Source organism: Strix aluco, chromosome 2, assembly GCF_031877795.1.
Source record: "Strix aluco isolate bStrAlu1 chromosome 2, bStrAlu1.hap1, whole genome shotgun sequence".
Taxonomy (NCBI): domain Eukaryota; kingdom Metazoa; phylum Chordata; class Aves; order Strigiformes; family Strigidae; genus Strix; species Strix aluco.
This window is the reverse complement of record NC_133932.1, coordinates 92,770,181-92,782,094: the sequence shown is the minus strand read 5'-3', so window position 1 is coordinate 92,782,094 and position 11,914 is coordinate 92,770,181. Positions and strand designations below refer to the sequence as shown.

At 38.9% G+C, this 11,914-nt stretch overlaps 1 protein-coding gene across 7 annotated transcripts in view; it reads right to left on the bottom strand.

Moving 5' to 3' along the window:
* Window positions 1-1,337: 1,337 nt before the first annotated feature.
* Window positions 1,338-11,914, bottom strand: part of KLF12 (KLF transcription factor 12) — a 248,325-nt gene continuing 237,748 nt past the window's right edge. For all 7 annotated transcript variants that reach the window (XM_074815525.1, XM_074815528.1, XM_074815529.1 and 4 more), the window contains one exon: window positions 1,338-10,688. In XM_074815525.1, the coding sequence (XP_074671626.1) occupies window positions 10,507-10,688 (182 nt within the window). In that variant the 3' untranslated portion in view covers window positions 1,338-10,506. The remainder of the gene's footprint in view (window positions 10,689-11,914) is intronic.

The following is an 11,914-nucleotide window of genomic DNA, read 5'->3' as shown; positions in this document are numbered from 1 at the left end:
CTGCCAGAGCTCTGTCCGGAAGGCGGGCAGGCTCCCCAGGTTCAAGGACAATACCAATGTGATTGTTTTCTGCACACAGACAGGGGACTGTGCTTATGTGATCCAGCAACTCAACGTGCAGAGTTGAAGGTGGTTACCAGTGGCTGCTTCTCGTCATGGTCGCAGAGAGCCAGACGTGCCCTGTACAGTGTACGAAACACCACGCACCAACTTTTCACTCCAAACACTGTTCAAAAACAAAGGAAAAAAAAAAAGTGGGGAGGGATTAGATGACAATTGAGCTGTTATTTGTGCAAGTGGAAGAAATAACTTTTCAGGAACAGACCATGGATCAGGGCAGTGGACGGTGTGGGCGTTTGCTGGAGAAGTCAGACTAAACAGGCAGTGATGCGTTTTATACTTATGGCACTGTTGGGAGAAAAACCAATATTAAACACACGAAGGACACTGAGGAAGAACAAACAACTTATTGTGTAAAAGCAAAAGTGCTTTGGAAGGGCCGTAGGACTATCTGATTTTTAAATTCATCAGCAGTTCGCGAGATTCAAGATCTGTCCTAGCATGGCTTTAGTTTAGACAAATATCTTGATAAGGCTCAGAAGTCTCTAAATAAATCACTTTGATTACTTGTTTCTCTGCCTGTAACCATGTAACATTATGAATTTTATTAGATAAATGATCATATTGGTTAGAAGCAAGCAGATGGAAATGCAAAGGAAAGGGAATGTTCACATATAAGGAGAAATTTCCCCAGTAAGGGCAAAATGCAGTTCCAAGCCTCAGACTTGATATCCACAATTGTCCTAGACTGGCTTAAACAGAAATGAAGCTTCTTTGTGGAACGGTCAGACGTGAGGGAGAAGTCCATGGGTCTAGAAATGTCCCTAGAAGCAATTGCAAATACCAACTCTCTTCAACTAATCATGAAGCCAATGTTTCCTGTGTTGCCATCATCCTCCTTCAGTAGCTGTTCCCTTACTTCAAGGGCACTTCTTGGCTGCATGGGTACCTTAGGCATGCTGCACGTTAACCCTGCCAGCTTCCTGACAAACAGGGAAAGGAGAGGGAAAGAAGCAGAGAGAGACAGACACACAACTCCTTTTTAAAGTACTTAGGGAACTCAGATTATATAGTAATGCAAAATATTTTTATATAATCCCAGGACATTTTTGTTTATACTGCTGAGTGCTATTTTATTTGTTCCAGCTTTGCCACAGACGCACAAACACTGTGAAAGGAGAGAGAATGTCTACTCTATATGATGGCTTTTAAAAAATCAGAAAAGCAAGTAAAATCCATTTCTTAAGCAAACGTTCAATTAAAAAAATCACTATATGTTTATAGAAAAGATTTTTTAACAAAGGTTTAATTTTAAAAAGTTAATAACTGGGTATTCCAGAAGGTTTGAGTCATCCACAGTAATAATTAGGGGTTTTGTTCCATACAAAATGCTTTATTTAACCTTCATGCCTCCATTCAGATAATTATACAAATGCATACATTTAAAGGTTTAAACTCTATTTCAATTCACAGCTCAATTCATAGGAAAGTTGAATACAGAAAAGCAATGCACCAACAAAATATGTCTGAGACACCATTGAAAACGATAACACTTGTTCATTTAAATCTTTGAGAATAGAATGGAATAATCATCCTCTGACAGAATTTCATTAGGGGACTCCCTTTACATTATCATAGGGCAAAAATCACCATTTTACAGTAAGAGGAAAAAAAGCTCTGAGTATATTTACAATACATACACTATACATAAATACAAGAACAACACTTACATAATATTAATAAACTTATAACATAGGTGTTGCCTAAACACTACATAGTATATAAATGCAGAGGAAACTATTGGGAAATTAGATCTTCAGATATTTATTTTTATTTTTGAAGAAAATTAATTTTTGCATTGAAAAACTTTTGAAAAGAAGGCAAAAGAAAGACTTAAGAAACTAATATGTTTGCTTGCTAGCGCTGGTATTTTTATTCCTTTTAAGTGTAGGACCTCTATTGACACTATTATCTCTATGGGGTTACCGATAATGACCCTCCCTTTTGCATCTTATCTAGGAAAAAGTTTGAGGTGCTGTACATACTAATTCCATTGCTGTGAAGCTTCAGTCCCAAATTAATCACTTTGTAAACTAAGGGATGTTTTTGTATTTTTACACAGGAGGATCAAATGAACACTCTGTGGTACATACAATGATAATGACCTGATTAGAAGGAAGAATTTGGGGCAAAATGCAACCGCATCTTTAGGATTTCATTCAACTAATGCCATAGGGGAATTTGCTTCTTCCACAAGTGACTTGGCCAAGAATGATTTTTCATTATTGTTGTTTCTTCCTAAACACAGCTGAAAGGACTTTCCAATTTAATGGCATTTTTGACCCCACATGTTGATAGCAGTGTCCAAATCTCTCTCTCACTTGGAGTGTATTAATGTGTGTGTCTGTGTGTGTGGGTTGAAGGTCTTAAGGCTGATGGTGCATGAAACTTAAGCAATTCATTACTATCTCTGTGTATATTCTATTGCAAGCGCAAATGGGAGGTAATAACTTTTTAGGGACAGAGAGCAGGTCAAGAGAGCATACTGTGTAGGTGGAGAACTTACATTACCAAGGAAGCAATGTATAGGATGACATGGAAAGAAAGAAACCGTGGGGATTTTTAATGAAAAATAAGATGCAAATGTAGCAGTGAAAAATAGTTTGAAACCAGAAATGACATGAACTCTGAATCGTGAAAAAGATTAGTTCAGCACTGAAGATTATGTCTCAAACTGTCTTTCCAAAGAAGCTCTTTACACCTAGAAAGGCAGGGACAGGGAGAAAAGCAGCATTTGAATCTATTTCTATATTTCATGCTTATGACAATCCATCAAAGGCACCACCTGTGGTCCCCTACTAGACACTGAACTATTGCAGAGGTTTCTTAAATGCAAGGGTCACAGCATGGAGCAAGGTTTAGCAAGTCAATGTGTGAACCACCACTCACCTCTTCTTCTATAACCGACAGCATCTCGGCTCACGTAAACCTTTGAGACTGAACTGGGGAAGATGTTGCCGGTCACACACAGGGACAATAGGACCTCAGATAATTTTTTCTATTCTTATTTTTATAATGGCTAAAATTCACATGCCCAGTTTTGCTTATTTGGAGGACTGAACAATTCTGTACTGAATAATCCAAAAATTGCTACAAGGGCAACTCAGTTTATTTCATAATTTAAAGTCAATTTAAGCACAAGCTGCTATAAAAGTATGCTGGCAAATCAGTAAAATTGAGAAAATAACAACTCCGTGTTTGTTTTTCAGAATGAAGGAAAAAAAGCCTGGCTCATTATGGGATGGTGAAGACAAGGTGCCCTTTCCTTTGCAAGAACTAACACATGTAGGGCTGGATTCAGCCAAACCTCCCAACACTGCAAGTTTCTAAGGGCGCCTCCTTGCGGTGTTGCTGCTCCAGAACAAAGAACCAAACCCTCCTTTCCAGCAACAGCTCAGGTACAAGGTAAGAAACTAATGTTTCCTTTGTCCTTCTGATGACACATTCCCTGGCGTCCTCCTAAAATCCCCAGGATGAATTGTGTTCCTTCATGTGCTTAATATCTGGAGACTAAGCTCAGGATGACAGAATAAGTATATGCATGTTCTGATAGGATTATTTGCATCAGTGGCTAACATTTAAAAGTAAGTTGTTGCTAGAAGTAGTGGTTTTCTCACATAATTAAGTGATGTGCATAAATGTCTAGTTTTTACATATGAGTACATGTGCTTTTTTTTTTCCTTGCACTTGCACTTTCTTCTCTATATGAGCATCTTTGTGCACACTCAATCCTGTCTCAGTGAATAAAAACTGAACACCCATCCTCCCACTCCAGCAGCAACCCACTGATGGCCGCAAAAGTCTAGGCAAAATGCGGAATTTTTCAAATACAGAATTCTGCCTGAATAAATGACAGGTACAAATTTAGAGGATGGAAAGCAATCTTCTTTGGTAAAGGTATTAGGACAACCAGTTGTATTTTGATCTCCAATAAATTCATTTTTAGAAACAGAAGAAGCATGAGAGATGGCATTACACTGCTTTTAAGAATCCATTAGCAGCAGTTGGGGTTTTTTTTTGGTTGGTTTTTTTGTTGTTGTTGTTACAGAAACCTACCAGATTTAAAAAAAAAAAAAAAATTGAGAAAAAAAAGAGTGGGAGAGTCACAGCTGGCCAATTTTCTTGTAAGATCAATTAGTCTATTGATGCAAACGCTTAGGGCACTCAATATAAAAATCTCCTTACTCCATTTTAGGAATATCGACTTCTTGTTTGCTATTCAAATAGTCTCTAGACTGACAGTCCCCAATTTTTCAATCATTTGTCCCCAAAAGAAAAAAAAAGGGATATATTTTGTCCACTTCTGAAGTCAACCAGTTCTAAGATGATATTAATTACTATGAGCATTACACGATAAATAGAAAGGAGACATGAGGTGAACTCTGAGTTTTCAGAGTTTGATGCAGAGGATTCAAGAGAATCCCCATTCTACCATAAACTCTAAAAAAGTTTCATTGGGCTTATTGCTGGTTTTTTGGATTATTTCACTAGAGAATACCCTGGATACATGGGCACATCAGACATAAATTAGGAAGAAATCCCCTAAAACACTGCTTGACAATGACCTCCATTCACATCTACTGAGAATCAATATGGATATGAGTCATTTGTAAACTAAGATTCACTTTCTTCGTATAAGTGTATGACAGATGTTATCTGAGAAATTAACTAAAACCTCTAACACAATATCTCAACATGTGAAAATACAAATGGCACTTTAGTGTTTGTTTCTGTGCTGCATTATTGTTCTCCGAGTAAAATTTCATTTTCACCTTATTGTTAACAGAATCCCATAAGTTATTGCTGTGTAAAAGTATAGGAACATCCCATCAGTTCTAATTACAGGCACTTTCAGTTTCTGTTACACCTTTTAAAATAGATTTTAGGCTATCTTGCTGAAGTGTATGTGCATTTTAAATGTCACAACTGTCCTGCTACAATTGATTTTGTTGACATGTTACTGCCCCTAGAAGACTGAACTCCCCTGGAATCAGTAACGAGCAGCTGCCTATTTCAGCTGTGCAGCCTTTAGTCAAGATGCACTGTAGTCAGGGAAATACAAGAAGAAATAAAATCAAATGAGAGTTTACCATTACTGTATCTTCAGTTCACTGTAAAATGCCAGAAGGAAAAAAACCCACAAAAAACCCAAGACCTTTCATATGGTTTTCATTTCAATTAAGTGGGTTTTTTTCCTTTATTCAAAGACATTCTGAGTGTTGACTTATTCGACACTGAAGGACTCAGTATGACTTCGCTATATCGCACACCATCTGCGCAACAGCAAAGAAGTGGCCACTCCATTTTGCAGAGAAAACACTCTGACAAAACAGAACAATTTACTTCTTACTTTTTGTGTTTAAGCTTTGCAAGGCATTATCTTACCAGTTTTTCTGATGAAAACTACAGGATTTTTAAAAATGTACTTCATTTAACCTATTTACACCCCATGTAAAATTGTGAGTTTGAAAATACTTTTAAACTATCACATATATTACAGAATATTTAAACTGTTACAGGTATAGTAAAATACTTTAAGGTATTTTGATTTCTAAAGATGCAGTATCCTTATAATTACATTTTTGTACTAAAACCTCATTTACTGTGGAAAATGATCAGAATTTAAGCCTTTTCAAGGTACCAGTGGGCATGACTTCATAAGCATACATTACACAGCAACACTTCTGCTATAGCGGAACTGTGAAAATATAACAATCTTTAAATTTCTTTGTGCACTTCTCCAGTTATAAATCACAGGCAAAGGCATAATACAATAACATGAGCTGGTTTCTTAAGAAGGTAGTATTTTCTTTCAGTGCTTTCCCAATTCCTCTTCCTTTTCTGATTTTTTTTAAAATAAACCTTTTTATTACCTGCACATGGGTGGAGGCACATGGAAGTGCTGGGATTTATATGGACGAGTGTACGGATGAGCATGTGGGAGTAGGGCCAATTTACTGAACGAACTTAAGACTCGTCTGCTGAGGAAGATGCAGTTTGACACACTGACCCTTCCAAACCAAAGTACAAACTAAAAAATAAGCGGGATATTAATAGTGAAACTTACTCTGAGGTACCCACCTTCAATAAAGGAGAAAGAGATTTTTTCCATTAAACAGCATTTATTATCAGAAGATAAAATTTATAAATGGCAACTAGAATACATTTTCAGTGTGGCTAATGGAAAACGAGACTTATGATCACTGTTATTCCCATTATTAAAGGGGAGAAAGGTTGTCCAGCTATTTGTCCATGCTCTGCACTGTGAGTTTACCCCAGACATCAACATCACTGATGTAATTTTCAACACTGTTAATTTTGTTATACATTACTCCAGCAAATAATCATATATACAAGTCAGTCTAAATCTATTTAATTAATTGTGTAAGCATGATAGAGAATAAGGAATACTGCATCTTCGTCCCCAAGTATAAACTGCTGTTGCAATGAGCCAATTTTACAGTGCTGAATAAAACAGGTGCTCAAAAAATAACGACAATTTAAAATTTAAAAAGTTCTGTATCAAAGCTGCTTGCTTGTTACGTTTTCCTATAATGCTGGCTACTGATATTTCCTGACAAATTCATTGAATCATTCTGAAAACATATGAAATCTGGCAAGGGCACAGTTTCTGTAGTGGGTATGGTGGATATTACCCATCCTTTAGTCACAATTAAAAGCATAGATCTATCTTTCTGAAAGAATGTGACACTGTACATTTGTCCCTCTTAACTGCTCAATTAAGATGGATCTACTGTGTTGTGTCAAGATGAGATCTGGTATTTCTGCATGCTAAATATGATGTAAGCCTTCACCATGGTTATGAAATGTCATGGACCTGTGGTGGGATATCAGGGTTTCTGAGGAAACTACTCTGGAGCAATCACCCTTGGTTTTTGCACAAGCACAGAAGTTTGGCGGGTCTGAACCACAGCCACTGAGGGAAGGACACCCTGAGAATCTGGGGGACATCAGCTCCACATCCAAACACCCCCCTCCCACAGAGTAACTTCTCTTACAATACTTCTGAAGGGGAAAACAAACCAGAAAACAACCTCACAGAGTATTTGGAGTCAAAGCCTGTGGGTGCTGGTATGAATAAGAAACTTGCCAAGAACAATACTGGGTACTTGAAACCCAGTGGTGGATTACCGCTGGTTGTGTAAGTTGTCTAGAAGTAACAGCAGCACGAAAACCCCTTACACGTGTGCTGGAAAGGTTGAGCATGTACTTCCTGCCTGTGAAATAAGAAAACGTAGCGTACGCTCCTTCCCCTTTTGGCTTCATTCTGTTACCATTGACACGCTCTGTGCCTGTGTCCCTTGGCGTGAGTGCTGCATTAACCCTGTATCACTTCCGGGTTCCTTGAATAAAACCAGACCCTCTTTCTGTTGCAGTGTTTCCTATGCATAAAGTAATGGGCAACCAGCTAAAAGACAAGGGATTCACACAGATCAACCTCGGCCTTGGGAGATGAGCCTCTCCAGGGTCTGTGATACATATGTTCCTCCTTGGGGAAGTTTAGAGCTGAATGCTGAAGTGTGAGGCCTCTCAATTTCTCTCGGGAGTTTTTCTCTCTTCATTGACTACAGGGGAAGCCTGAAGCAGACACTGGTCTCTCCCAGTTATACCCTGCCTTTGTGAATAACATCAGAGACAATCTCTCTCTCACTGCTCCTCTCGTACACTAACAAAACATCCTTAAGAGTTTCTGGTCCAATAAACTTAATTTTCTGTGTGAGAAAAATATCAGATTCTGAAAGGAATTCTGTATGCCATCGGTTCTTCAACTGAATTACTGCTATTCAAGTAATTAGTCTAAAATGTTCTTGGGCAGGAAAATAATTTTATCAGTTGACTTCTACCTGACCTGAATTCTTTCCCTAAATGCTGAGAATGACAGATCCATTAAAGAGGATGATGTTCAAGTACGTGAAAGACAGACCTCAGACGTAATCCATGAACCACCTCATGCACAACACCGACAACCACTTTTCTAATCCAACAGCAGTAACGCTGACGATAAAAGACCCAGTTCTGCTGCCCCACAATGCCTCATGGCCTATCCAGAAGCCCTGATTGGTTGCAGCCTTTTGATGCTTTGCACGGACACTCAGCATCTCTGCCTCATTCCTGATTTAGAGATGGATACTAAAATGTTGCCGAATTTGGTGGAAGTTGATTACCAACTTGGTCAATGGGAATTGATAAGAGGCCTTTTTCCCACAATGGCTGCAAATAATTTGCTTCGTTTTCTCTGCTGACCGCTTGGCAGAGGGGAGTCTGAGCTTTAACAATACTGAAGTTCTTTCAGAGAGCTGATAAACTATCTGGTACTGGGGAATATTAAGAACATATTTAAAGACAATCAAACTCTGGGGCCTGTGAATGCTGTTATAAAGTATTATCCCAGTCATATTAATCCTCAATTAACTGTAATTGCTTTCAGTATCTGTATGGGTACTCTGTGCTAGTTTTTCTTAAAGATTACCTTGATTTCAGAATCCCCTCAACATTACTACGGTTACTTTAGGAATCAGAAATCACTTCAGACTGGTCAAACATTTAAAAACGAACAAGTGGCATCACAAGTTTAATCTGTGCAATTCCTGGAACCAAACATTCATAATTAGATGCATTGCAAAAGACCTTTATGGGTACATCTTTCATCTCTAAACTATAAAAATCTCAACACTTAAAAAATCTTGCCAAGCCTTCTCTTTGTCAAATTTAGCTGAATAGGCAGATCCTTGTGAGGAAAGAAAACAGAAAAACACTATTCTGTTTGCATGAACAACTGATGACTAAGAGTTTCTCTCTCTCCTACATAATTCAATTAATACAAATTGGTTCACAATTATAGGGCTGTATGGGAATGATCAAGAATTTCCTTTTTATTTAATCTGAAAAGGCTTGGATTGAAAATCCCAGCAGAGGCGGCCACTGGTACCCATATAAAGGGCCATTTATATCATACTAGACAGCTGGCAAAATCTTATTCCCTAACTCCCAGGGAGAAACCTAATGTCTTGCAGAGCACCACTGCAGAAACATTTCTCCTTCCTACTTCCTACAGTTCATCCACTGACTCCTCAACAGTCAGCTCTTTCCTTTATCTTTCTTGCTTTCCAGACACAAGTATTATGTTGAAGGAAATGAAAGTACTTAATTGCAATACCTAGCAGGTCAGTGAAACCATCAGAAAGATTAACTTAAATGGTCTTATGTGTTATTTCTGCATATCCCCCCCTTCTGTTCATGTGGAGTAAATTACTGTCTTGAGAGCCATTTTACTCATTATTGCTTTTTCTCTGCAAGAGATGCAGCCATTTCTTCTCTGTTTTGTTTTGTTGGTACATTCGATCCCATTTCATGAATGGCTACACCACTAACGTTGGTACCAGCGAGTATAAGATCTGACTTGTGTTCAAATAATGGTCATGGGGAAGAGGATACCTGCATGAAAGAAAACTGCACATTGAGAATGGGATAGTAGTTTTCAGATGGGCTCTTTCTATACAAATCAGAAAATGGTTCTAAACAAGTCCATGGTAAAATACGGATACTTAATATTGTACTTTCAGCAGAGATGCTGCTGCCCCTTGTTTATTTTACAGACTTCAACAACAACAACAAAAGAAAAGAAAGGGAAAAAAAAAGATAAAAGAAAAAGGTTAAATGGCTGGTGTCCTCTAGGGCATAATGACAAATTGTGGTACAATATTAAAATGCCACCATCATTATTGCAAAAGTCTGCTCAAGCGATCCTTTAGCTCCAACAGCGTGACCTCTCCAGCAGAATCTTCTTGCCTACTCACACGCAGCTTGTCTGTAGCACAGCTCGGGCATAATGCTGACACTGGCCAGATGGTATTCAAAACAAGGGGAAAAGATGGGATAAAAAAGGTCTAGCGGGTCGTGCTCTCATCATCATCATCATCATCATCATCATCATCATCATCATCATCATCATCATCATCATCGGTTTGTGGTATCTAATCCTCCAATCAGCAGTGATTTTTCAGGAACAAAATGTCCGACAGCTGAGAAAACATACAAGCTATAAACATATTTTGTCAAAGGACGCAGCATGTAAAATAATGCCCATTCCTGTAGCATTTCGGCTGCTATTTCCCAGGTGATTGTGATGACACTTTCAGGGGGTAGCCATGCTGAGGGGCAGACGGAGTTAACTTCGGATGGCGAGGAGAAGAGTGGCACTTCTTTTCCTTTTTTTTTTTTTAAATTTCTGTTACTATTTTTTGTTACGGACATCAGGGAAAGCCCTGCCTGTTAACACTGTAGAGGGGGATTCAGCCCTGCTGAATTCACTCCGGGTAGTTAAGAGACCCAGCTCTTAAACTCGGCTGGAACAGGTAGCGTTTCTCAAACCAGCATGTGCCTGCGGCGGTGGAGCGCCAAGTGATCTGAGCGGGAAAAGCTGCGGTCACAGTCTGCACACTTGAATGGCTTCACTCCTGTGTGCTTGCGGTAATGCCTCGTCAGTTCGTCGGAGCGAGCAAACTTCCAGGTGCAGCCTTCCCAGGTACATTTGTAGGGTTTTTCTCCTGGGAGAGACAAAAGAAAGAGGGGAGGGGGGGAAAACAGGTGGTGACTTTCCCCTTGTTGCTCTTAATCCCCGCAAGCCCCTCTGCACACTTCCCATGAACACCCACTGCCTAGGGGTTGCTTTAGGCCAAATTACACAATTACGAGGCACCGAATCTGCTGAATATAAGGAAAGGGCCTTGAGGTTTATAATTCCTGTGGCATTCACATGACTAAGAAAATCAACAGGATTAAGGCAACAATATAGAACCTACCTTGCAGGGGTGATGCGGATTAACATCAGGACAAAGGGCTGTGTAATTATTCTCATGATTGCCATATGAATTTGCTACCCTCATCTTGTCAGGGTACACCTTCTCCCAAAATGGCCAGATTACCTGATATTTCAGCATTTTATCACAGGCTGCCACAGACTTCCAATTATTTTTACGAAGTTTATGAAGGTTTCTAATTATTTGTGTAAACAACACTGCAGGACATCTCTTAGCAAGCTGGTAAAAATGAACTACGATTTCCCAATTAAACACAAAAATTGAATCTGCAAAACGCTGTCTTTGTTTATTTGACTTACTTTCAGTAAAATTAATTTTGCATGCAAGATGTTACCAGGAACAGTGTACAATTTTTAGGTGTACTCACCCAAGGGACTTGCACAACACTGTTGATAAATACCTGCTTACTTCAATGAGATTAGACGTGGACTAAGCGTAGATTTTTGGAAAATCCCCCCCTCTGCTTTTTATTTAAAGATAAGCATAATGCATGCCCCACGTTCTGTGTCGTATTGTGTCAGAGGAGAAGATTAATACAACACAACTGGATTTTGTGCTTTCATAAAGCAAACTGTTATAAAATCCCATTTTTGCCATATTTGTAGGCTATACTTATTTGTGATTTCTATCACCAGCCCTCAATGTCTACGTGAAATGCTCTTGGCAATACCTTGATCCCACAGTTGAGCATGCATCAAAACTGAGGAAGGGAAACTGTGTGAGGTCTGTATGATTCTGCTGTTGGTGTGTCAAAAATGATTTTTTACCTCCCCTCCTGAAACCAGCTAATCACAACCAGGACAACAAAAGAGCATCTCTGCAACAACTGTTTCCTTCATCAGGCACAATCATTCCTCAGTTATTTATTATCTCTTATGAATCGCAAGCAGCTTGCAAGAAACTATTTCAATTACATGAACCAGTGATGCAACAGTTGCTTTGTCGTAGGCAGC